This window comes from Monodon monoceros, unplaced genomic scaffold, assembly GCF_005190385.1.
Source record: "Monodon monoceros isolate NGI ecotype Baffin Bay Population unplaced genomic scaffold, NGI_Narwhal_1 Super_Scaffold_6, whole genome shotgun sequence".
In the NCBI taxonomy this organism is placed as follows: Eukaryota; Metazoa; Chordata; class Mammalia; order Artiodactyla; family Monodontidae; genus Monodon; species Monodon monoceros.
This window is the reverse complement of record NW_021703783.1, coordinates 18710428-18738062: the sequence shown is the minus strand read 5'-3', so window position 1 is coordinate 18738062 and position 27635 is coordinate 18710428. Positions and strand designations below refer to the sequence as shown.

Sequence of the window (27635 nt, the reverse complement as noted above, 5' to 3'; positions counted from 1 at the left end):
TTCTATTTAGAAATGTATTACAATGCGTGTTTGTAAACCTTTTTTTTTTCTTTTTGCAACAGAGATAATAAAAACCATTTCAGAAAAGAGAATATGCCATAAGTGAATAAACTTTTAGGCAAAAGGAATGCTGATTAAATAAATGCTGATATTTGGCAACAGGGCAACAGACAATAGATTTATAATAGAGTCTACTAATCATGTGGACGGGATTTTTCTGGGACAGTTTTAATGTCCAGTATTATAATAAACCATTGAAATTATCAAGGGATTCAGAATTTTGGAATCTATATTTTCCAGACTGTCTCACTCATTCATAAGTGGTACAAGTATATTTGCCAGAAGATATGTCATTTTTGGGATAGGTTTGTTTTTTGTAAAAGTTTGTCTTTAATACATGTCATAGAAATCTGCAGTAGAAATAGTGTAGTGTTTAAAAGCATGGGCTCTGGGAGCAAAGGCTCAGAATTGAATTCTGTCCTGCTGCCTACTAACTGTGCAGCTTTGGACAAGTCACTTCCCCTCTGTCCCTTGGCTTCCTTAGCCATAAATAGGGGTAGGATTAGTGACTACTTGTAGGGTGGGAAAGATTAGATAGTCAGGTACGTCGGTAGATAGGTAGGTAGGTAACAGAGAGATATTTCACTTAGTGTTATATGTTAGGTGCTGTGTGAGTATTAGCTCCATTTTGTTACTACCACATTTAAGTGAAAGAACTATAGCTAAAGTGACAGCAAATAGTGGTACATTCTGGCATAGTTCTAATATCAGATATTATGCTCACTGTTAGATTCGCATTAAACCAAAGGTCACAAACTGATGGACTGGCTGTAGGTGTTTGTTGTTTTTCTTTGATTTTACTAGATTTTTAGTAACATTAAAATTTTGGAGATTTCTTATAAAATTCCAGATTTGGAGGTTTTCCTCATTATTAGATGTTTTGACAACGTTGAGCCAACAGTCTCCCCTGAAAACTGTGAGCCTGAGCAAGGTCACAGCAGCCACTCTAGTCTGGGCATATGCTCTGCAGATGGCTGCCGTCTACCTGTGGCCAGCACCCCGACATAGTGCAGTCATTTGTACAGTCCTACTCTTTACTCACTGACATTACCTGTCCCAGGCCTGCAAGTCTCCGGATTTTTGTGACTTCCTGCCGTGCATCCTGATTTTTAATGGAATTTTAAAAATACTGTTGACTATTTTAGGCAAAATGTTAAATGGATGATTTAGGGAGCATTAAGGAGATAAAACATTTGAAAGCTGTGATCAAATAGAGCAGAACTTTAGTATGTACCAAATGCTGACACCTAGGAATATGGTCAGCCAAAAAGAACCAGATTCATTACCTGAAATGAGTTATAAGGTACAATTTTTGTTCTGAGTCTTTGGTTGATCCTAAGATGTTGATGATTACTAGCTTCAGGTATTTTAACTGGTAATTTAAGACAGTATCAGTTCTTTCTTTGTAGTAGATTGTACATGACACTTAGAGGGAGGAAAAGAGGATGTTAAAATTGCATGTCCATGCTACCTCAAATTAAACATCTCTTGGAACCATACGCTTTGAAATACTTTGAGTGAAAACAAACATTCTAGATAAAAGACCCTAAACATTCGTTAGGAAATGGAAAAACAGAAAAGTCGAGAAAAATACTAGAGTTGTATTGTAAGTAAGCATGAAACATAAGTATACTCATATATCTGTTTATATTTATATCAAACATAAATGCATGGTAATGACTACAAAGAAGAATGAGGAAAGATTAATCATTTCAAATCTACTATCAGTCTTACAATTTAACTTACATAACTTATTACCAGTTTTTATACTATTACCTTTAAAAGATAATTTTAAAATATTTTCAAATATTAAAAAATTTTAATATTTTAAACATTAATACAATATTTACATAATTTGTATATTTTATAAAGTATTCACATTATCAGTTACTGCATAATGAAGAATTATCCATAATTACATAGTAGATGTCCAGTTGATTGGTTCTCATGAAACTTCTTATTTAGACTATTATAATTTCCATTTTCCAGCATTTTATACCTTCACCTTAGACCCATTAAATTCTGTTGCTCACCATAATATATACCATGATGTCAATATTAGCAAGTCACACCCATTCTTTTTAAAAAGAATAAAATCTCAGCTTTCAAAGGAACTATAAAGGTCAACTAGTACAGCCTTTAGAGATATGTGCGAATCCTCTCAATAGCATTGCTGATATATGATCTGTCTTCTGTTTGGATACTTATAAAGTGTTGCGATGTTCAGTATCTCATGAGACAAGCATTTGTGGTTGACTCTGACAGTTGGAAGGTTTTTTTTTTAACACTGAGCCTAAATGTACCTTCTCTTAACTTCTGCTTTTAACTCTTCTTGTAGTCTCTTATCACTGTTTGTAAGTCTTTTGTATATTATATAACATCATAATTATCTGTGTATATGCTAGCTTCCACAAGATACAGCACCCTAGCACACAGTAGACACTCAGTAAATATTAAATGAATGAGTGAACAGTTCTGGCTCTGTCCTCTAAAACCACACAAAATAAATCCAAAAAATATTTCTGCCACAGCAGAAGGTTACCTTTCAACAATTTTCTTTGATCTATATAGTGAGCTGTGTGTGCCCATAAATAGCACAAAAAAATCCATGTATAAAATTTTAGAAGTAAATACTTCTTTAGATATTCAAAAATCCCTGATAGAAATTCCCATTGGCAGGAATTGCCACACAAGTTGATAAAAATGTTTAAAACCTGAACTTTAGTAATGGCTCCAGGAATGATGCCCATGTTAATACAGAAGTGGGAGTTCTAATGATACGTTCCTTGATAATGCTCTGTGGGATTCCAAGAATCAGGAAGGCTACATTGATTTTTTATCATAAAACATATTTTCTCAGTGTTTGTAATTAAAACAACATTGCTAACATTGATGTTCAACAAATGATATAATTTAAAGGTATTAATTTTCCTTAGGTTATAATTCTTTATTGTTCCTTATATTTGCCCACAGTACCCCCAAATATGAAGGAGGGTTTACATTTCTTGACAGTACTGTGACAGCAGTGCTTATTAATTCTGAATAGTTTCTAAATACTCCATGAGCTGAGGGGATATAGCCCATATGGCAAGTAATTGGTGGTGTTTAAACTATCTTGACATCACTCTGTTTTGAAGTAGCTATTATTTCAGTCTGCTTTTTGGTGATAGCCAGCAGAAATCTATCTAGAACTGCACATTTTCTCTTGGTTTTCTTTTGCGAAATGATTGATGGAGTATTCTAACTCAGTTATTTTCTCTTGGAGTTTTTGTGGTTACATTCATGTATTTTAAAACATTTATTAGCAAAACATTTTTAGGTGAACCACATAGTCATTTTGGGAATGGGTATGGCTAAAATTATTGATGATAATTTATAGGGAAAGAACAGTGTTAATCAACTCTTTCAGCAGCTAAATAGTTACAGAAATTGAAAAGGGAAGTCTTACCAGTTTTTTTGGTTTTCTTTCACCCTTTTGTGATAGCTGGATTTTTCAGGTTAAAAATCATCCTTTTTGGGTTTAGCCTTATGGTCCTCAGATGGTCGTACAAAATTCTAGGTATCAATCGAAGCTAAACTCTTGAATTTCTTACCGTGCTGGTGCAGCAAGTCCAGTGATACAGTATGCTTCTGTTCCACATTTATTCTTTACAATAGAAACCCTTTTTTTTTTTTTTGGTCTGGAAATCTTAGGTCCTACACACAAAATGGGGAAATTGTTTATGTGAATAGCAATTTCTAATGAAACTTTTACAATGACTGAATCTTTTAATAACATGTCCTACTCTTCTTTATCCTAAGAGGATTCAGCTTACCCTCAGGAAGGCATGGAAGGAACCTATTTTATATAAGTTGTTTGGAAATAAATGTCATGCAGCAAAAACCATATTCTGAATTCCTAGGAAGGAGATGAGGTTTTGGTACATTGGTAGTAGGAAGACTGCTAGCCTAGCTCTCGGTGTCACTCATGAGTGATTTCTTTTAACTTAGTTTGAAGCTAAAATTATTTGAAAGTGCAAAATGCTGCGGTGACAATAGTAGAACTTGATTACTCACTTTTCCTGCAAGATTCAAAAATCTTAGCCTTGTGCAGTGAGTTCTAAATCTTATTTTTTTAAATTCAAAAATAAAAAATTTGGCTGTATAGATATATTAAAATAACTTTTGGCTCCTTAGCATAGGTCCAAATGTATTAAACACAGATGGTTTCTCATAGCTAATTAGATTGTGTCTTACCCTAACCTTAACTGTGCTTTACAACTGAGTGGTTTAAATTAGATTCAGTTCAAGTCAACTCAATTCCAAATAACAAGAATAATAATAAATAACATTTATTCAGTACATGTAATGGGTTTGGTACCACGCTCCATGCTTTTATATGTACTCATTTACTTCCTTCAAAATGTGTAACCAAAACTTCCTATAGTGAGAAAATGGAGACTTAGAAAGGATAAGTGACATGGTAAGGGTCACAGAGCTAGGGAATAGCATAACTAAGACTCAGCCCAGGTTTTACCCGGTCAAAGCTCATGCTCTTAAATATTACCCTCATGCCTCCATTCTGGTTTATTACACCGTATGCTAGATCTTGCATTAGACTGAAAAATGAGTGATAGTGTTTGTGACTCAAAGAGTTTACAATTCAAAGTGAGTAACTCACAAAATAACTCATGAAGTTGGAAATCCAAAGTGAGTAAACTCACCTTGATTTTGGTTAAAAAGTTTCTTCTGGATGAAAAAAGTCTATTAGATGGGTTTCAGTATTGGAGATAAAGACTGGAATGTGAGGTTTTAGTATTTAAATCTAGAATTTTCAAGTGGACCACTTAGTGTAGTAAAAAGTTGTGCTAAATTTGAACGAAGATAAAAATGAATAAATGTGAACTACAAGCACAGAGTTTAAAGACAATTCTTTAATTATTAATGATAATAGTAATTGACTATTTAAATGTCTGGATCCTTGGGAATCAATAATTTCCTGTGCTTTACTGCTTTTATTACATATTTTGTAGTTATTGTTGTTATTACCTCAATGTCTGGGCCTCTTTCCTCTAATTCATTTTATTGTTCTCCACCATGATAGAGTCTAAATTATTTAAAAAAAATAAATATTGAAATACCTGCTTCTAGATATACCTCAAGGAAATTCTGAGTTCTAAATTGTTTTAAAGTTACTTGTTGGGCAAATCAGTGTCTATTTAACTAAACCTATGCTGAATTGCCCTAAATTACTTCCAACCAATAAAGCATCTTGAAGATATCATGGAATATTAATAATTGAGGATCATCTAATACTTTCATAATGGTGGGAACAAACTACTAAGAAAAAAAATTTTAACATAGCTTATCCATTCTGCTTCCCCTCTATAATTTTTTAAAAGACTTTATTATATAGCTAGCGACAACAATAGTTGATTTCATAGGAAATGAATTAATCTTGAGCTTGAGGATGGAAGAAACACATATTAACAGTTAATGATAATTATTTTGGAGATCGTTCCACAAATTATTTACAAAGGTTGTGATTCCTTTAGAAGTTTCCTCAGATAAACTGAAGGTTAAGTTGCCTTAGCAAAGCTTTACCTTTATTAACAAGATTGAAATTCTGGATCAGACTGCTCCAGACTGAATTGTTTTGGCAGTATGATAACATATGTTATCTTTTCTAAGCATTTAAATGGAGAAATTAGTATGAACCAAAGTAAAAATTGATAACCTACCACTGGGAACATGTCCTGGGAGAACAGGATATCATCTGCCCTCTGTGTACATTAGGAATGAGTTGTGATTCTGTACAGAGTTATCTTTTAGAACAATTGTTAAATATTTGCTTATCATGGTTCCAAGAAGATGGCATCGCAAAGAGGGTGCTAAAAAAAGAACCTAATGAAAAAAAGTTAGAAGAAAAAAGAATGTTTACTTGGTATAGGTCTAAGAACAGTGTTCAATAAAAACTTGCATTCAAATAAAAGCAACAGAAGTTATAAATATATTTCTAATTCTTTGCAGAAAAAAATCAATTTTAAAGCATATATTTATGTTTCTTCATGAAAAGATGTTCCATAATGAAAATGTGATAATTGTTGGATCAGGTCTAGCTCCAAATTCTAATTCAGCCACTTTGTAAATGCAAGACTTTTATCAACTTTATGTAATAGCTCTGAGCCAGTTTCTGCAGGTAAAATGGAGGCAATAATGTCTACTTTGTAGAGTTTTTAAAAATTCTTTGAGACATAATTCTCATACCGTAAGATTGTCCCACTTAGTGTACAATTCAATGATTTCTAGTATATTCACAGTTATTCAGTTATCACAATTGAATTTGAGAATATTTTCATCGTTCTAAAAGCCATCTTATACCCATTAGCAGTCACTCCCCATTCTCCTCCATCTCCACTACAACCCTATCCTAGACAACCACTAATTTACTTTCCTTATAAATAGATTTGCTTATTCTTGACATTTCATACAAATGTAATCATACCATATGTGTCTTTTTTTAAAACTGGCTTCTTTCACTTAGCATAATGTTTTCAAGGTTCATTCATGCTGTAGCATCTATCACTACTTCATTCCTTTTTATTACAAAATAATGTTACATTGTATGGATACGCCACATTTTGTTTTTCCATTCATTATCTGGTGGATATCTGCCGTATTTCTACTTTTCTGGCTATTATGAATAATACAGCTGTGCACATTTGTGTACAAGTTTTTGTGTGGATATGTTTTCATTTCTCTTGGATATATACTTAGGAGGCGAATTGCTGGGTAGTATGGTTATTCTATATTTAACTTTTTAGAAACTGCCAAAGTTTTCCAAAGAAGTCACACTATTTTATATTCCTACCAGCAATCTATGATGATTCCAATGTCTCCACATCCTCTCCAACACTTGTTATTGTCTGTCTTCTTAATTTTAGTCATCTTAGCGAATGAGAAGTATTGTGGTTTTGGTTTGTGTTCGCCTAATGGCTGATAATGTTAAGCATCTTATTTGCTTATTGATCGTTTGTTTATATTCTTAGGTGAAACGCCTATTCAGATCTTTTGTCCATTTTAAAAGTGGATTATTTGTCCTTTTATTACAAGAGTGGTACAATAATTCTTTATATATTTATGTATATACATGAGTTGTTAGCATTCTTTATATATTTTAGATACAAGTCCCTTATCAGATAAGGATTTTCAAGTATTTTCTCCCATTCTTTGGGCTGTCTTTTTACTTTCTTCATATTGTCATGTTCAGCACAAAAGTTTCTAACTTTGAGGAAGTACAGTTAATCTATTTTTTCCTTTTGTCTCTTATGCTTTTGGTGTCAAATCTAAGAAACCATTGCCTAACTAAAGGCCATGAAGATCTACTGCTGTGTTTCCTTCTAAGAGGGTTATGATTTTAACTCTTACCTATAAGTCTGTAGTCAAATAGAGAGTTGTTATGATGACCAGAAAATGTATATGTAAAGCATCTGGCACAGTGACGAGTACGTATCAGTGCACAATTAATGAGAGTCATCCATACCTCTCTGAAACCGAAGTGAATAAATATGTCCTAGAAGATATCTTCGGTCCCTCTCACCATACTATTGTTCTTACTGCTTTTTGCAAGGATGTGTGTATAACAAGAAGTATACATTATTTTAAAGATATACTTCCATAGAGATTTGAATCATTATAGGTTTTTATTAATAAGTTATTTCAAGTAACAAGAATGCAAAAATATGGAAGAAAAAAGACAGAACAAGTTTGAGCAGATTAAGACTGTTGCTCATTTAGGTGAAAGTTTGTAAACATGAAGACACGTTACAGTATTATCAAAATACATTTTCTCTTTGGAAAATGTATTGAAATTGAGGAAATTTGCTTTATATATAATAATCATTTAAATTAATATTAATTTTTGTAAGATGTCACAGGGTTGTGCTATCTTTTGTAGTTTGGTTTTCCTTTTTAAAATAATATCTTAGTGGGTGTTACCTGCAAATGTTTCTGGAGAGTTTAGTAAGTATTTTAAGGAAAGGCAAGGTGAGAAGTTCATAATGGTAAAGAAGTGAGCTTTTAAACATTGCTCCCTTTTTCAATGGAGCATATAATTTTTTCCCTGTATTCCACTTTCTTCTGAATGATTATTTAAATATGACATTGGCAGGTGTTGTTTTTGATACACTTGGATATGTTCAGCTTGTTTCTTAAGAACCAGATATTTATTAGAAGGGGATTATTCAATTATTTCTGGAAGTAGACTACCCCGTGAAGCAAGTTGGAATATGCATGACTATTGCTCTAGTACCTACACCAGCCATGAATGTGGCAAGAGATAGACTCTGAAAGCAACTGTAGTTCAGAACTCTAAAAAAAACTATGTTTTGTATTGTTTTGTATTCTAAATATACGTTTCATGTTGAATAGAAAAGTATACAGATTGGTGAAGGAATCACGTTTTACCTCATGTAAAAACGGATAATCCTTTTAGGTCGTTAATAGGGCAGTGTGAAAAAGCCTTGCACTGCAGCTGCAGCAGTCTTCGGATAAATAGAGGATTTAATAACATTCAAATATTTGTCCCAACCTCAAAGGACATCCTGAAATAGAACTAACTTTACAGATGATACAGCTCTCTCCATATAGGTCCTCGTGGCTCTTGCCCAGGGATCTCCTTGGGCATTTAATGTGTTTCTCTGACTCTTGAACCAGTGCAGTTACAGTAGCTCTTTTTGAGTGAGATTTGGCTTTAGTCCTTTATAAATAATGTCAGCATAGTATGTAAGAATGACAAACCTGAAAATAGGAAATGCATATTTAAATCTCTGGAAAATCTGTCCCATGGTTTGACGTTCTTAGACACGTGAGAGCCAGGTTTTAAAAGGATTAATTAGCTCAGGCTAAATTTCCTTCAGACTTCAGAACCATTTCTCACAGTTGTTACACACTCTTGAGTGTGCACGTAACTAATCCCCTTCATATTCTATGGAAACACATTCTTTAAAATGTAAGATACATACCTTTGACTTCAGCGTTATATTTTATCTCAGATATGCTTTACTATCTTTTAAAGGAGTGTGCCATTTTCTAGAGTCCTTAGCAGAAGTGACTATCTTGCAATTAAAAGCAGTTGATAATATTTTGGTAAAGAGAAATCCGAAGCAAGTAAGTTTATATAGCCATTAAGAATGTTTTCGGGGAACTGTGTGTGTGGATGGTTTCATGGAGAGGAAACTAGTATTTTAAGAAGTCTTTAAATGATCATGCCTCCATAAATGTGCCATCAACAAGAAAACAAAAACAAAACAAAACAAAAAACATAAAAAGAGGAGGGAAGAAGAGGTTGGGGAGGATTCTGTTCCCTTTGGAACACAAAGGTCTTTCAGTTGTGGGTGATTGGAATGGGGGTGTTTGGGTAGTGGAAAAAAATGTTCTAGCATGTGGTAATGAGGTTAAAAAAAACAGCAATGGATGATTACTTTTCTCCATCAAGGCTCCTTTATCCTCATAAGCTCAGACAGTGGTCAAAATGTTAGACACCCCTCCCTGTTTTATCCATCCCTTAACTGTGTTCTTTGACAGGACTGGTTTATACAGCTGGGCCTTTGTTCAGCTTTGGGGGAAATACTACAGAACAGCAGAAAGTATGGCAGAGCACCTATAAAATGGTAAATGGTAAACACTCTATTGAAGTGCCAGATTCCACCTTTAAAGATGTGCCTTTGTTTGATTAGTTTTCCTTTTAGGGATTTGTAAAGCAAACACCTTTAAAATTTTGTTTTTTGTACTGAAGATTTTATGGTGACATGGGAAACTTGTGTTAATCAGTAAAATTTCGTATCACCTACATTTTAATAAACAAAATAGAAAAGAACTCAGCTATCTTACTGACTAAAATTACAGTTAAAATTAGACATTTCTACTGTAGTGACATAGTATTTTAAAGAACATCTACATTGTGTGCGCTTAGCCATAGAACTGATTGAAAAGAGAAAGCAAATAGGAAAAGCTATTGATTTTAAAAAGTTTATGTATAAAACATACTTTAACTTCTTTTTTCATGAGAATTTGTTAGTGACATTACTGTTAGCCCAATTTTAAATCTAGTGTAAACCTGATACTGGAATCTTCTTGTGTCTTTATACTTGTCATACCTTTATAAGAGTTTAATGATTTTCTTCTCTACAGTACATGCCATATCCTTTTAATTTTTATTTCAGAGGCAGGAAACCGGTAGCCTTTAAGTTCCTACTGATTAGTTTGTACCCATTTATAGAAAAGAGCTATCATTCCTAACCCGTCCACAGTGGCAATATGAACCATACTTTTAAAGTTTTTTTTTTTCCCCCTAAAAACAACAGGGAATGTGCTAAAACCAGACAGATTAATGGGGGAAGAAGATAAACAGTTAAGATGTAAAATGAGTTTAGAGGTCAAGCTAGAAAAATAAGAAAGCTTATGGATTTAATTCATATTCATCCAAGCAAAGAAGCTTTGGCATGAAAGGAACCAAATGAAGAGGCTCAGCATTCTTACAACATCAACCATAGCTGCATCCCGCTGTTTTGGAGTTTGGGTTGATAGATGCTCATCGTCTTTGGCACTGCACCCTTATTTTTGGACTTCTCAAGATTATAATGGCAAATTCTTCATCTTGCCGTGAAGTTCAGAAAATTTGTCTTTGCCTAGTGTGCCTGTCTCTCACGTCAGAAGCTGTTGTCCTAGGAAAGCTTTGTGCACTGTATGTATGTTCTTTGCTGTCTCTTTTGAATATAACATAAATATTTTCTACTTTGTTCATTTTCAACAGCTGTTGTAGAAACAGGCTGGAACCAAGTCTATATTGGGCATGGAAAGAAAGGATGAGTCCCCTAAATTGACCAGAGTTGAGCCATGTATAAACTTTTTCTTGTCGGCGTTATTTGGATTCCAAAGAGGGTAGGGGTCATAATATTTTTCTTCACTGGACTACTTTGACAGTCATTCTCAAGCAATCTGACGCTGATGTTCAGTGCTCCTTTTAGCTGTGAGCCTCCTTTCTTGTTTCCGCTGGGGAAAAGCAACACACCGTTCTCTAGAGGCTTGCTTTTGGAAGCTTAACTTGCTCGATTTCACAGTGACCTTTGAAAACAAAAGAAATTAAAACTAGACTGGTTACTTAATTATTTTTGTCATCATTATTAGATCCTAAATAAATTAAACATGCCACAGATTTTATTTCAAGACATCTACCATGCTAAGAATAAGTCACTTTTGATTATGGAACAATTTGCTATTTATTTAGACTTAGCCAGTAACGTGAGAGGGGAGAGAGAGCAAGAGCGGGGGTGGACACGGTGAGAGGAAGCGCACGCAGATAAGGAGACGGTGCGGGGGGGGGGGGGCGCTCAAAATAAGTACTTAATGATATTATTGTGGAAAATATTTCAAACTGATTTTTTTTGGGACATATGCACCTTACCTGACCAGTGATGTTCATGAAGGAAATGCTATCTTCTTTTACGATGAATACGATACATATGGTGAACTTTTTATAGGTTATTACCAACATGTCCACATATATATGTGAACATATGTAGACACTTATACATCCTCGTGAGGTAAACATGAAAAAAATTGGCATTATTTTAGAAAACAATAATTAAGACATTAGTACTACTCACTGTAGTAGTAATATTTAGAAATACATTTTCTTTGGCCTTTTTTCTTTATTTTTTATGAATTAATGAATTGGAAGAAGTTTGTTTATACTTCTTTATTTTTTCCTTCAAAATACATACAACTTTCAACCAAATAGTTTTGAGTTATATGGTAAATGAAAGTTGTTAGCATGATTATGGTTAAATTAAAATGGTCCTGCCTAATCCTTAATAGAGAGGTTCTGTAAAAAAAGATGGAATATTAAGGCCCATTAATATATAATTTGACAGTAAATGTCTTTTCTCTCTTCCTCCTCTTTTTTCTTCTTCTTCTTCTTCTTCTTCTTTTTCTTCTTCTTCTTCTTCTTCTTCTTCTTCTTCTTCTTCTTCTTCTTCTTCTTCTTCTCCTCCTCTCTCTCTCTCTCTCTCTCTCTCTCTCTCTCTCTCTCACTCACACACACACACACACACACAAAGACACCTCTCAAACTTCTCTAAAAGGTCAAGGATAGAACAATAGGAATTGAATTACTCCCTGTTTCACTAGCAATTGTTCTGATAGAGAGCAGAAAAGATTGTCCTTCACAGGTATTCTACAGACAGCTTTTAAAGATACCTTCTTAGAGATCTTGAGAATGGATATACATCTCATACATTATTCTTCCACTATTCTATCCAACTAAGTATAACCTGAAATTTATACATGTGGCAACCATGTGTCTCAGAAAATTTCAACAGGCTTCTGATTTTTTAGACTTTATTTCTTTAACTCAAAGCATACAATTGCTTGTTAGACAATTTGTCCCAACTTTTGATTCAGAAAAATGGTACTCATTTTTTGTTGTTACTTCTTATTATTAATAAAAGAGTTTTACAAGGTGTATAGGAAGAGATAGCTTTTGTTAATCCCTAGATTTTCCCCTTTAATCCTGTATCTGTCCCAGGAATGGAGCGTGTGGCTACTCAGTGCTCGGCTTTCAGACTCACAAGGAGCCGAGCATCTGGGGAAACTCAGGAGGTGAGCACTTTCACGCTGACTCAGAGACCAGCCTTGTGACTCCAGTCTGGCGCTGTCACGCCTGGTTATGGAAAGGCAAGAACAATGCCTCCCTTGAGAAAGGGGAAAAAAGTCTAGTGCAGTCACAATTTTGATGTAAAATTTAAATCATCCCTCCACATCCTGTGGACTTAGAGCTAAACCCATGCTCAAATGGAAAAAAGCTTTTTATTTCCTTAAAGAGTATACCCTCTCTAACTATAATAACAAGTTTCAGAACCACAAATCTTAATGCTAGATTATTTCAAATAATTTTTAAATAATCAGAACACAAGGACTTTTAACATTTTTAACTTGTAGGTAGCTGGAGGTTAAACATTATTTTTCTGTTTGTTTCTGATTAATGACATATGTATAACAATACACAAATTAAATAATTTACAACATATTAGTATTTATGTTTTTTTTTCTTCCAGACTCATTAATTTGGTCATTTTACCTACAATGTAAAAGAAATTTCTCTTCAACATTTAAAGGTCTTAACCATTTCTATCATTTTCTTCAAGTAGATTGGCTGAAATGTAGTGTATTTGGTGATTAAAAAGAATCTGATCAAATGTTTAATAACTCAAGTATAGGTGTTACTGTTTTTGAGATAAGGAAATTAAATTTTAGCAATTATTGAACAAGTCAAAGTTAGGGTTTTTTAAAGTAAAAAATGCTTATTACCATATTCTTGGGCTGTAAATGATGAGAAAAGTTTTGATAATTGTTCTTGAAAAGAATATAGAGTTCTGTAAAAACGTTTACTAGCTCTTCTCTTTATGAAAATGACTGTATCCTGGAGCCATAAAAGTTTGCCTAACCAGTTTTCTTTCAGTCTTATCAGACTTATAATGAACTCTATTTTTTCTAAGTATTAGAACATTATAGAATGATTAGAATAGAGTTTAATTAAATTTAATACTCTTTCTACCTTTTTATTTATCAGGAATACTTTTGTTGTAGGCACTTAACTTTAAAATTAAAACATAAAATGGTAAGTTTTAGCTGGCAGATACATTTGTTTAGGTAAGTTTTGGCTCTAGAGCCCAGCTATTAGGTTACTCATAATAAAGCAATCTTCTTATTTAGAAAATTTTCTTGCGATCTTCATCCAATAACATGTGGTCTAACTTTGGAGTCAATTTTTAGTGATTACAATTAGTGAGACAGTAAAAGAAAGTAGAAAAGGAATCAAATTTTGAATTCTGAATCATTGTAGCCTGCAATTTTGCTATCATAAACTGTTTCTAAATGTTTACCTTCGGTATTTGTCTCTCCCATTTAGAATACAAAAACAAATGGACATTTTAAAGTTCGTTTTATTGCATACTTTAGGTCCATTTATTTCAATTCTGAAATATCTTGTGTCCAACTAATAAAGAGGAACTCATTTCTTTCAGATATTGACAAGAATTAAGTTCTGTTTCTGAGTCTTTACTTCTCTCTCTCTAATTTCTGATACTTTTTCCTTTTCCTTTTCCACACTTTCCTCTGAAAACTCTCTACCTCTTCATTTTTTCTCTTCTTATCCTCTCCTCTTTCTCTGACTGGACAAGGCTGGGGAAAACTATTCAGTGAGAGAGGGATGCTAGTAAAGAGAAGGCAGAAAGGTGGTGAAGCAGTTCAGAGTGGTGCTCTTCTTATCAGAGAGAAGGGAAGAGCATAAGGAACTACTTGATCTCAGTGAAGAGAGCATCTCAGAAACCAAGCATATGACAAGGTAAACACGGGGATCAGCCCTGGTAAAGGTCACTTTGAAAGTTCTTGGTGACTACAACATTTTTAATTAACACAGTTTTAAGTACAGTTTAAACTTTTGTAACATTTATTAAATTTTCTGTAAATTCAAATTATATTTCAAAACAATAATAAATTTATTCTTAAGTAGCTATAGCTCAAAAATTGCTTTTGTTTTTAGATTTCAATGTTGTGGTAAATTGTGTTTGTAAGTACTAGTAGAAATAAGTTTCTGGTGAAATGTATATAGTAAAGATTACAGGGGAATCTAGTCTTATTTATTACCCTATGTTGTCTGTTTTTATATTTCTATGAAATCTGTGTTTCTGCTTCCATTTATAGTGTATGCCAGGACCTGATGAACTTGTTCATGCTTCTAAAAAACAGTATAATGAATGTGGTCTTTGTATGTGGGAAGCAATGGATAGAGAGTATAGATTGGCATGTTCTATAAGAGAAACTGATGGCAAAGAAAATTTATAGAAAAGAGAAGAAAAATGTAAACACTTGAAAGACTACATGTTTACCACAAATCAATTTTCTATCTAAAAGACCTCTGAATATTATATATGACAGACTTGGTTACAGAGTTTACGTAGAATTCACAGGGTAAACACCCAGCTGACTCTAAACTTAGTGGGAAAATGAAGATGATCAAAACATGGAAGAGGGAAAAAGAAAGCATAAACCATAAGATATAAATAATAATAGTTGAGATTTATAGATAAAAATAATGAAACTGATTTTTTTCTTTAATAAAATGATATGCTAAGTTTGTGTAAATCTATAAGTCACAAAGGAGTGTTGGTATTTTCATTCATATGAATTAAAACCTGTCCATTCATGCTAAATGTCTATGTTGATTCCCCATGTGGAATAGGTAACATTCTATTGTGAAAAAAATCTTTGAAAAACAGTAGAGTTTAATTCCTAATCTTGATTAACCTTCTCACAATAACTTTAATTATAAAAGCAACCAGACAAGTAAATGTAAATGTTCTGAACAAGTAGTTTTATTACTAGAAAAACTAGTGGCACATAACTTCTAGAAAAGTAGTATAATCTTTGGATATGAAGGATTACCAATTTTTATTTTATTTTGTAATTTTTCTTTTGTAAAAGAAGATGCATCCTTTCAAATATTTTAGTTGTTTTTGAAATGTGTTCTGCCATGCTTAAAATTTAACATGAGGGGGTGAATATTAAAAGTGAGTATTTAGGAGAGCAACCAATGGAAGTTATAAATTAAATAAACGTCATGGTCCAGAATTTTTAAAGTTCATATTCTGAATGTTTAGTTTTATAGAATCGTTTAGACAATAATTACATTTTTTGTATATCACTTTGACTTCTCTTTATCTGTCTTCTGTGCTCAGTCCTTTTCATATACTGGTCTCGCAAAGTTTGATGGACTACAAAATTCAGATTCCACCCCCCCACTTCCCAATTCTCTATTTTCTCTCTGTTTTTCTCTTGGAGAGACGGTTCTGTTCTTGAACTGCTGTTATTATAGTGCAAAGACCGAATAGTGTAACAAAAGATATTTAACCACTTTATGACTCAGTTTTCTTTTTTATAAATCAAGAATAATAAAAATACTGAATCAGAACATTGTGGAAGAAGTCAATGAGAAATAATTACAATTATTGGTTAACTTTCTACCTGTGTTTAAAAGATTACACTGAGTTACTTCCACAGAAGTCCAGCGTTTTCTGATTATCTGCTATTTCTTTTTAAAATCCTCCAATCAACAAGGATTTTTTTCTAAAACTGAATTTAATATTTGTCTCCAAGTTGACCTTTCTTTCTAATTTATGTATTTTTCTTATTAGCAGTATTGTTCTGTAAATTACACAGTCAAGTAATCTGTTTATCCTTGAGTTATCTCACCCACTCATTCCACTTCTCTGGTTTCCACCCTCAAACTTGTATCAGTTACTAATTTCTGAGGGATTTTCTTCCTAAAATGTAATTTTGATTATGTTACTGTGTAGCTCAGAAATCATCTCCAGTTTCCTTATACCTTCAGTATCAATTTCACATTTGGGGTAGCCGTTCACAATTGTTAGGATTTAGCCAGAATCACTCTCATCTGGTACCTGCCTTCCGTCCTTATCTGCTTTTACTCCTCCTGGAATCTACTGCTTGAGCCAAACCATTCTGCTCACTATCCTGTATCATTCTATACATTTCTTTAATTTGCTAATGTCATTTCTCCTATCTGGGATCTTCTCTCCTCTGTGTCTATTTGATTCTGATCCATCCTTCATTGCCCTGTTGAATTCTCCTGATATGTAGGAAGCATTCTCTGATTATTTCAAGCAGGACATTATCTCTCTATTATCTGTCCCCCATAGTACTCATGTTTATAAAAAGCCATTTACATTAAAATATTCTTTCTGGATTTCTTAATTATATTTCTATCTATAAGCACATGATAATCTTTCAATAAATGTTTTTCCATGAATGAATGTGTGAATGAGTGGATATATATATGTCTTCTCTTTCCATCTCTACAGTACATCCTTAAAAGCAAACCAGAAGGCTCTTCATATCTAAGTTGCCTGTTTCCTCCATAACACAAAGGTAACTTGCCTGACACAAAATTGACACTCAGGCAATTCATTCATTTACTCATATAAAAATACATTGAGTGCCAACTATGTGCTAGGAATTGTGCTGCCATATAATTAATTGTAATTCATTCAGTATAGAGGATTAGACTGTTTAGGGAAAAAATACAATTTGGAAAGACATGTTCAGCTCGGAAAAATCACATGAAGTGGTCAAAAACAGACTTGTACTTGTTAAAATCTTGTGTTCTAGTTTTAGATACTAATAAGAAGATAGGAAAAAAATATAAGCTATTGAATCAATGTCATAGGTTATACTGATGTTCAGTTTTTTCAGGTGGCCTCTAGCAAGAGTTGATGATATAGTTTGAGGTAGGGAAAAGCCACTTCAACCATGGTGGTTAGGGAAGGCTTTGTATACTACCTGGGATTTTAGTTTGTTTTTTTAGAGGTAATTATTTTTTATATTTTTTTATGCATAACTGCAAACCTTAAAGGAAACAATATTATCATTCCAAAAGAATAACCAGTAGAAGGCACTGCTTCCTAGGACTTTATCTCTGAATTAACTAGTCAAAGGTTAAAATGTTTAGAGAAATACAGAAACTTTAAAGGGTAACTATTATATACAGAAAGCAGTTCCCATTCTGAGTCTTCCATTTTGTGCTTGTTCCACATACACATTTCTTTGACCTTGTGCATGTTGTCATTTTCCAGAATAATTGCGGCAAAGAAAATATCCTGAGCAGACAAGAGTTAAGTTTAAGGCAGTAAGTAGATGATTCCTCAATAATAGACCTATTAATAATTAACTCTAAGATTTTTTATAAAGTTACTTCACTTTTATAGTCTACTTATTACATTTTAAAAAGAACTGTAGGATTTTTTTTACAAGTACTTAAGAAACCTGATTAAACAAGGTTTACCAATTCCTTTACATAGAAATTATTGAAAAGAAATATAATGTTATCACTGAGCTGGATTTCCTATTTTTTCTGACAATATTAAAGCATTTTCTAAGCATACTTGTCCTGTAAGAGTAGATCTTACAACTATCTACAGTTAGAGAATAGTAAGAGAGTTGCTGGTTTTAATTAGTAGCTTTCATTAAGCACATACTGATTGAAAGACTACTATTTTCAGAAAGGATTATAAGTCCTGGGTAAGTAGCTGTGGACAAAACTAAAGTCTGCCCTCCTGGATCTTATAGTGGGAGAGACAGATAAACAAAGAAATAAAATAATTAAATATGTCAGGTGATAAAGGCTGGGAAAGGATGTTGGAGCAGAAAACTAAATGAAGTGAGGGAACAAGAAAGTGTATATATGGGGTAGGAGGACTTCAGATTGAGAAAATACCAAGTATGAAAGAAATATATTTAACTTAGTGGTGAATTAGTCTCCTGTTGCTGTTGTAACAAATCATCACAAGTCTAGTGCATTAAACAATACAGATGTTTTCACTTAACAGTTCTAGAGGTTAGAAGTCTTACATTCAAGGTGTTGGCAAAGCTCATTCTTTCTAGAGGCTCTAGGGGGGAGTTTGTTTCATTACCTTTTCTACCTCCTAAGAGGCTCACGACCGCATCATCCATTTTCAAAGCCAGCCACATGGTATCTTCCAATCTCTCTCTCTCTCACTCTGATCCTCCTGCCTCCCACCCTTATAAGGATCTTTGTGATTACTTTTGGTCCACCCAGAATATCCAGGATCGTCTCCTTATCCCAAGATCCTTAACTTAATCATAGCTGCAAAGTCCCTTTGCCTTGTAAGGAAACATATTCACAGGTTTCAGGGATTAGGATTTGGACATCTTGGGTGAGAGGCATTATTCTGACTAGCACAGTGGGTCTGCAACCTTAACTGTGCATTAGAATCACCTGGAAGCTTTAAAAATTTCTAATACCCTGTGTGCATTCTGAAACCAATAACATCGAAATGTCTGGCAGTGGGACCCAGGCAGCAGTATTTTTTTAAACCTCTCCATATAGTTCCAATGTGTATTCAAAGTTGAAAACCACTGGTTTAGATTTCTGTTGCAGTCTTATTACGTCTTTTATTTACTCTGCCCCTAAGTTTGCTATATATATCCGAATACAGTTGGGGACATCCTATTTACATAGCCTTTAGCCAATAGCAAAGGACTCCAGTAGTTTTAAAATTACTTTCACGTATGGACTAGAGTAGCCTGATTGTGCAGATTTCTCCAGGGACAGCTGAAGGAAAAGTGACTCCTTGTAAGACCAAGTTGCCCCTTACAAGGGAGTCTCTTTCTTATCTATTACATTCATGTAACTCAGCAACTCCAGGAATGTTATAGACTAGAAATGGGATTTAGTCTATATTCCTGTGTCTCCCCTTTTCCCAAGTAAGCTTGAAACTTAAATTTATATTATACATCCTAAAACCATCTCTGCATCTTTTCTTTTATCATGACTTCCTACGTAAGGTTCCATCTCCATTTTATCCCAAGGTTTCTGTTTGTCCTTCTTTTCCCTCAAAATCCAACTGTTCAGTGATTCCCTGAAGCATTTCACAATCCTTTGGCCTTCATGAAGCCCTCGGGTGCTTAATTATAATGTCATTTGGCCCTTAACCTGAACTGTCTTTCATCATTATTTCTCGTTTTATTTAAAATTTTCACAAACAGTTCGTAAGCTTTTTATTTTATTTTATTATTATTATTTTTTTGGCTTCATTGGGTCTTCGTTGCTGCGCGTGGGCTTTCTCTAGTTGCGGCTAGCTGGGGCTACTCTTCTTGCGATGAGCATGCTTCTCACTGCGGTGGCTTCTCTTGTTGTGGAGCACGGGCTCTAGGCATGCAGGCTCAGTAGTTGTGGCGCACGGGCTTAGTTGCTCTGCGGCATGTGGGATCTTTCCGGACCAGGGCTCAAACCCATGTCCCCTGCATTGGCAGGTGGATTCTTAACCACTGCGCTACCAGGGAAATCCCATTCATAAGCTTTTAAAGCAGAGACCCTGAATTACACTTTTTTATTCCCATTAGAGAATAGTCTTGCACATAGTAGGTAGTGAGTAAAGGGTTGTTGATGATTTAAAGATTCCCTTTGGTCCTGGAATTAGACATCAGTTCTTTCAAGAAGATTTTCTTGTCCACACACAAAAAAGTGAGTTAAAGACTACTATTATAAACTATAATAGTGATAGTTATAAACTAACTCCAGAAGTTAGTTTCACACTAGATTGTATTTGTCAGTCTCATGTCAGGTTCTTTGAAGTCTGAGTTTTGTTCATTGGTAGGTCTAGCACCTACCACAGGAATGACAAAAATCATCTCTGAATGAATACAGAAGAGCATAGCTCAGCCTAGATACTCAAGTTGTTCTAAGGTGTCCTTGGACTCTAGCACAGACGTGTAGTGGAAGCTGCAGGTATTGGAACCCTACATATCCCACACAGACAATACATGGAAATTTTCAGTGCCTCCTTAATGCTTTTTTTTAAATTGAGACTTTCTTCTATCCAAAATGAAACCCTTTGGTAGACAAACTTTGGTAGACTAGACATAGATGATGCAACCAACAGATTGATAGCTCTTTACATAATTTATGTATTTTACTTTTTTCTCATTTTCTAGCCTATTACTGAACTGTAACCACAGTCATTTTTATTCTAATAATTTAAAAAATCTTTAAGAAATCTTTTACCTGAACTGCATAAAAATACTCTTAAGTCCAACACATTTAAGAGCATTCTATAAGTCTCTGAAAATGGAGTTGAAATAAAGATGAAATATGTAATATTTTAGGATCAACTTGCCTTTTGGCACCATGCCTCCTTCATGGTGTTTTAGACCTTATACTTTTTTCTCCGTAGAGTGATATGTAAATGGAGAGACTGTTTATCCAGTTGGATATAAAGATAATTTAGATATTGAAAGAACTAGAAGTCTTGAGAATAGCAATATCTTAACTATCTACCTTATATACCTTATGTCTACTTTTAGACTTTTAATTTTCATAATCATTATTAATAATGATGTTAATGAAATAGAAGTCAGCAAAAAGGTCATGCCTTCTGAAAGTCATAGAATTGTATTAACTTAGGAAAAGCCAGCTAATCTAGCTTTCTGCTTTGATAACCCAGAAACTGACTCTGGATAGTAGCCTGGAATTTTCAGACCGTTAAGAGACTGATTATACGTAAGACCGAGGTAGGCTCCAAAATACCAGACTGTTAATTCCAGCAAGAATAGTAATGCCCACACAGACCCTAAATACTATGGTTTATGTAATAAATGAATGATCTCCTTGTAGTCAAGCTTCATGTGAAACCAAGAAATAATTAGAAGTCTCTTTATTGATTTAATCTGATAGATCACTTCTCAAAGACCTTACGTATTTTAAGTCTGTTCTGTTACTCCATTCTCTTTATGGGAATCAGAGGTTCGCTTGGAGAGCGTGGAAACAAAACAGTGGTAGTTAAATCTCTCTAGTGTTAAGAGTTACTATGTATAGTTTAATCTATCAATTTGGTGATAGATACGGTGTCGCCAACAAGACTAAGACTTTTCTAGGTCTGTTAACTCCAGCCCCTTACTCTTTCTACATACTTAGAGTATACTTGGAGTAAACCTTGGTAATGAGATCAGAACTAAAGATACCTGAAATGTGCTGGCCCAGTCTGCTTCTCCTTTAAACAGTGCTTACATGGTAACCAGTATCATTTCCTCCTTTTCCTCTGTTATTCAGCTGATCAAGACCCCTGCTATTAACATTTTTTCTTTAACACTTGCTAATACATTTGATCAGTTTACTGTCAAGTATGACTGGCCAGGGAGCATTTCTCTATTGGGAGACTGTGTATTTCATGTTGATTTTACAGTTTTAAGTCTTAGAAGGCAATCTGCATTGTTATTTTGGAGGTTTTTTTGTCTTCTCTGTTTTTGAGGGGGGTGGGTCACACTGTAGTTTTAAAGTTTATAAAATAAACACCAGCTACTGTTAGTTACTGAGTGTCTACTCCTAGCAAAGTGCTCTACAAGTCACTTTTCATATGGAAACAGTTCCTTCTCAAAAAAGTATTACAAGTAGATATGACATCTCACTTTAAAGGTGAGTAAATTGATATAGAGATTAAAGTAAGTCTCACATGTAGTAAGTAGCAGAATCAGTATTTTAATTCCCTTTATTTTTTTCTACTGTGCTATTATATCTTCATAGAATATATTCAGCCCTTGAATACACTTTTCTTTTTAAACGTCTAACACTAAGAATAGTATTATTCAATGATGATTAAAGGCCCCTTTTTTGGTAGTACATTTTAAGTTTAAAAATCAGTGATATATATGAAGCAAGTGATGTGGCAGTTAACTTTCTTGCCTCCTATACCACTGGTCTAGGGTACGAATGGATGATTCTGTAAGCACTCTTTGTTTGTTGAACAAAAATTAGGGCTTTTTCAAGTTCAGGTCAAGTTGTAAATCCAAGAGAGGTTTTTTTTTTTAAAATAAAAAATTTTAACTCTGTACTGCTTCTATGTAAAACTTTTAATGAAAAGAAAAGGATTTCTTATGTTTAACTAAAAATATTTGCCACTTATTTTTTAACCTCTGATAACATTCTCAACCAGACTCAAGTACAAAAAAATATTTACTTTTTGTTCAGTTATCTAAGTGCATTGTCCTATAGGCATTAGCTCATCAAAACAAAACATCCTTATTTGATTTTTTTCTTTTACTTAGTTATTCTAAGGAATAAATAAATCTGAGAATCCACATCTAAATATTTCAGGGAACTGTGGAAATAAAACTGAAATAGTTTTATATTGTTACCTTTTTTACTACTTGCAAATTTTATATTAGAACTAAATGCCAAAATTGGGTGATGGGGAGGTGAGAGAGAAAAATCCTCAAATGTTTCAGAATTAACAGTGATTGTAAAATTTATTCAGTTCTTAATAAGCTTTAAACAAATATCAAACTTTTTGTTTTGTGATCTGAGGTTTGCTGATAACAAATATTTCTACATTTTATAATAATCTTACCTTTAATAAAATGCAAATCATTATAATGGCAACCATCCATTTACTTTATTTTTTGATGAAAGAAATTTTAGTTATTTCTCTTCTTTTAACTGCCAACAGTATTTGCTATTCATAGATGTCCTGTCTTCAATAAGGTCTATCAAAGTGTAAAATGAGATGGGTATTTTTCTTTCCTTTAAAATGGAACAGTCTTTCATTATGCAGTGTTCTTAGGTGAATTCTCTTGTTTAAGAAGCCAGAATACAAGAGAGTGCTATATTAGCGTATTATTCTTACAACAAACAAGCACTGTTCTGTTGCTACCTGCTTGGCCATTGTTTCTGATTGCGTGTGCTTTGCAGTGGTATTTGGATGGTTTCCTGCTCTCTGCCAGCACAAAAAGGCATTTCTGTTACAATGGCCCCTAACCACACAATAACGGCATTAAGGATTTATGTGGAGGTTTCATTATTTTCTCCTCTTTTGTTCCTTCCAGGATGTCTTCCAAGCGACCAGCCTCTCCGTATGGGGAAGCAGATGGAGAGGTAGCCATGGTGACAAGCAGACAGAAAGTGGAAGAAGAGGAGAGTGACGGGCTCCCAGCCTTTCACCTTCCCTTGCATGTGAGTTTTCCCAACAAGCCTCACTCTGAGGAATTTCAGCCAGTTTCTCTGCTGACGCAAGAGACTTGTGGCCATAGGACTCCCACTTCTCAGCACAATACAATGGTAGGTTTCTCATGGTCTATTGTGCCTACACTCACTTTGTGACCAGTCTACTCCTCTAGTAGTTTAGCTTCAGCCCTAGGCTTTGTAATTACCATCTACTTAATAGCCATACACAAGATTCACTCCTAACATCTTAAAATTCTTAATAAGTAAATTGATTCCAGTAGGGAGTATAAATAGGCTATTTTTGTTTTGTTTTGTTTTGGTTTGATTTTGTTTTTCAAGAATTCTGCTTTTGAGGCACTCCCAGCTTAATTAGGGGAAAAACATAATATAAGAATAATGTTAAAGTAACACATTTACAGTTAGTCCTCATGAAAGTTAGGTATCATAATATTTCTAGGAAAATATTTTTCCAGATAAAGCTGCAACATAGTTTGAACATTTCCACCATGATAAATCAGTGCTTTTTCAATTTCTGCTTTGCCCAGATTGGATTCCAGTGTTTCTTACAGTACTGGGAATATTACAGAAGAATATATTGCAAAGAGACAATACTTTTCTAACGTTACTGCACTAATTTTTAACTCAGTGTCATTCACTCTGTTGCTCTGATAATTCAGTAATTCCCTGGTACCTCCTATTCTAGGATTTGGAGCTCAGGATAATTTATCTGGCCCTTCATCCTGGGGTCTGGATCACTGCAGAGGGTTATGAAGCTGTGGTTTCATGGATGAGAGGGAAGAAGACAGCATAGCATCTTTGGCTGAACCTTAAACAGCAGACACACAAACAAATAAATGAGGCCTTTAGGTTCTTCTTTGGAACTTAAATGCATAGACTCAGCATGCCAGCAAGGTAGCAGGGCACTTAGGTGCCAGTAAAGCCACCCTCGCCTTTTCAACATGGCTTCTTGGGTGGATGTCACATTTTTTGTGGCCCTTCTACTTCAAGGAGGTCAGTGCTCTTAATTTGAACCAGATCACACCAAAAAAATATTTCATCACACATCCTCATACCTTTAAGAACAGCTCTGATTCTGTTAAATCCTTCATTTTTTTTTCGTTTTGTTTGTTTTTTTGGCCTTCTCTAGGAAATTATTACACATCATAAACATGTTCGGTCCTGAAATATGCCCACTTGTGTATGTCATTGCATTACATATGCAATGTGGAATTAAATCAGCAAGAAGAATCAGATTATCTTCTAATATCTGGGAAATAAACACTGTTTTTTGATAATTCACATTAGATTTAACTACTTCCATTCAACATTTTAAGCCTCATAGGTCAGAATTTCTCTGGGTATTTTTGACTATGCACCAAAATTTTCTTACCAAAAATAATGTTTTCGCTAACACTTATATAGCGCTTTTACAGATGTGTTGTTTCAAGCACGTGACATATATTACTCGTTTAACCTTCACAATAATTCAATGAAGTGTTATCATTAATCCCACTTTACAGATGAGGAGGAAACTGAGGCACAGTGAGGTTAAATAGTTTGCTTCAGATCACAGCTAGTAAGTGGGAGAACCAGGGTTTACCCAAGCAGTCTGGCTTTGGATTCCATGCTTATAAACATTATAAGCTCTTTACAAGAGTACACACATATTTAATTTTCTGATCATCTCTTATTTGGTAAATTAAATCCATAATTCCTCCTTTTTTTCCCTCTACTGTGAATTCATGTTAGTTACGTGCAGTGATATAACTTCTTCGCCTCCTCTCACAAAGGTTAAACTAGGAAAAGAAAGGGGGGAAATGGTAGTATGCAGCTCAACAGGGTAGAGAGGTCGCATTCCCCGTTTGACATTGCATCAGTTCTCATGCTTTTTCCCTCTCAATATTTTGACCATTGCCTTCTTTCAGGGAGTACCCTATGGAGAGTGCTTCTTGGTTTGGTTTTCCTGTACTACTGCTATAAACAGAAACACACACATTTAAAGGAGTGAATATAAATAATTATTACTAGAAGAATACCAGAAAGATAAAGGGGAAATTATCTTAAATACTCAAGGATGGGTATGAGAAAAGTATATTAAATTACATACTATAGTTGGCATGAGTGGATGCTGTGATGCAGGGTGTTAGTGGAAATGAAATCATTCAGTTTGTAATGGAGAATTCAGTTTAACTAAATGAAACCTATGAACTGCCCACTTTGTACCAAGTTTTTTGTTGTGCACTATGGAAATAGATTTGCATAAGGCACAGCTCCTTTCCTCAAGCAGCTTTATCTAGGAGAGAAGTTCTTAACTCTGGTCTGTGGATCTCCTGAAGATGACTGGAGAATTCTGTATGTGCACATATGTGAGTAGGGTTTTGGTTTTCACCAGATTCTCAAGTAAATCTGTAGCCCAAAAAAGACTAAGATCTACTGTTCTTGAAGTTAATACACTTGGTATACAAATGATTTAACTTAGTTTTAGCGACATCAGCACTGATATTTTCTCTTACTATATATCTAATTGGTTTCTAAGTTTGTTTCTGCCTCAAAAGTTTCTTGATTCCACCAGCTTTTCATCTCTAACAGTTGAAGAGTCTCCTCTATGATCTCAAACTTCCAGCCTCTCCTCTTTCCAGTCTTCCTTTCAACTTCCACTAGACTTATTTCCCTGAGAAAAGAGTTGGATTATTTATCCCTCTTTGGAAACTAGTGTATGTCCTTGTTGCCTACAGGATTTAGTCTAAAACTATCTTAGCATGAAACTCTATATAGACCAGCACCAAAATATGGCTTTTGTCTCCTCTTTGGCCCCATCCCGCCATAGACCCAGTGCTTCATTCATGCAAAGATTTTCATATATGTTGATAAACATACCAGGTGACCTCAAATGACACATACTTATTCTTTCTAGCTGGAAAACTCTTTTTCATATTTTACAGCCCTGGTGAATTGTGTTTCTCCCACGAGACTGAGTTCAAAATTGCTTCTTTTTAGATGCTTTCACTGACTTCCCAAGGCAGAATGGTTGCTGCATTATTCTTTTATCCATGGTACTTGTTTATATCTTTTCTCACGGTCTGTATTATAATTTGTGTGTTTACATGTCTGGCTTTCTATGCACTGTATTTCTCCTTAAAGGCACAGTCATACACACGCACATACACATTTGTAGTTCTGATACCTAGCATATAATAGATACTTAATTTATGAGTACTGATTAAATGGCAGAGTTTATGTGGATGATTAAGTAGGAAGTATGTTTTGAACAGAGTTGTTAAGATGTTATTCATGGTGAATATGCTGATTCTCTAGAAATTTTAGAACTAAAGTAGAATCTACTACTGTGCAGAAAGTATGTTACAATAGTCATGATATATTCAGCTATTAAGCTGATTAAGATATATTTTACCCATTTATCAAAATGATTGAATACATTCATAGAATTGTTATTCAACACATTCTTTGTATTTTTTTCTGGATACTAGGCCATTGTCGTCTTCACATAACAAGTCCTTTTATTTTCAATAGTAAAATACATTCTTTATTTGTTTTCCTATTCAATATCTTTGAAAACAGAGAGAATATTTCATGGTTTTTATATCATAGAGTTCAATTTATGGGAAAAAAACCCAGCTTTCCAGATTTCATTGCTGGTTTATGTGTGACATTCATACTCCAAAGAGAGGTGTTGAGAGGTCTGCATTTTGTATTGCCCACGTAGTTTAGAGACAAAGTAAAACTTTTGAGTAATCCCTTTAATGCTGACTTGAAGTTATAGAGAAATGCTTTCAGTATAAAATTTAGGTTAGAAAATATTTCCTGAGATAGAAGTTCTGTACACCTCATGACTGTTGCCATATAAAGATTTTGAGGAATTAGGGTCCTATGTTCATATTCAGGGTATGCAAGTGTTAAGGTTTGGAATTGGGTCAGATAAAGATGTAGTTCTTCCTTTCTGAAGTTGTGTTTTTTGCCTTAATATTTTGGAGAAATAAGCTAA

The 27635-nt window shown here is 34.1% G+C and overlaps 1 protein-coding gene across 12 annotated transcripts in view; it reads left to right on the top strand.

The window, feature by feature from the left end:
- The window catches only part of SOX5 (SRY-box 5), a 999335-nt gene that overhangs the window by 629388 nt on the left and 342312 nt on the right, over positions 1-27635 (top strand). For 10 of the 12 annotated variants that reach the window (XM_029204642.1, XM_029204643.1, XM_029204639.1 and 7 more), the window contains one exon: positions 23515-23746. In XM_029204642.1, coding sequence (XP_029060475.1) covers positions 23516-23746 — 231 coding nt within the window. In that variant the 5' untranslated portion in view covers position 23515. The remainder of the gene's footprint in view (positions 1-23514; positions 23747-27635) is intronic. The other 2 variants (XM_029204638.1, XM_029204637.1) reach the window with 1 other exon arrangement.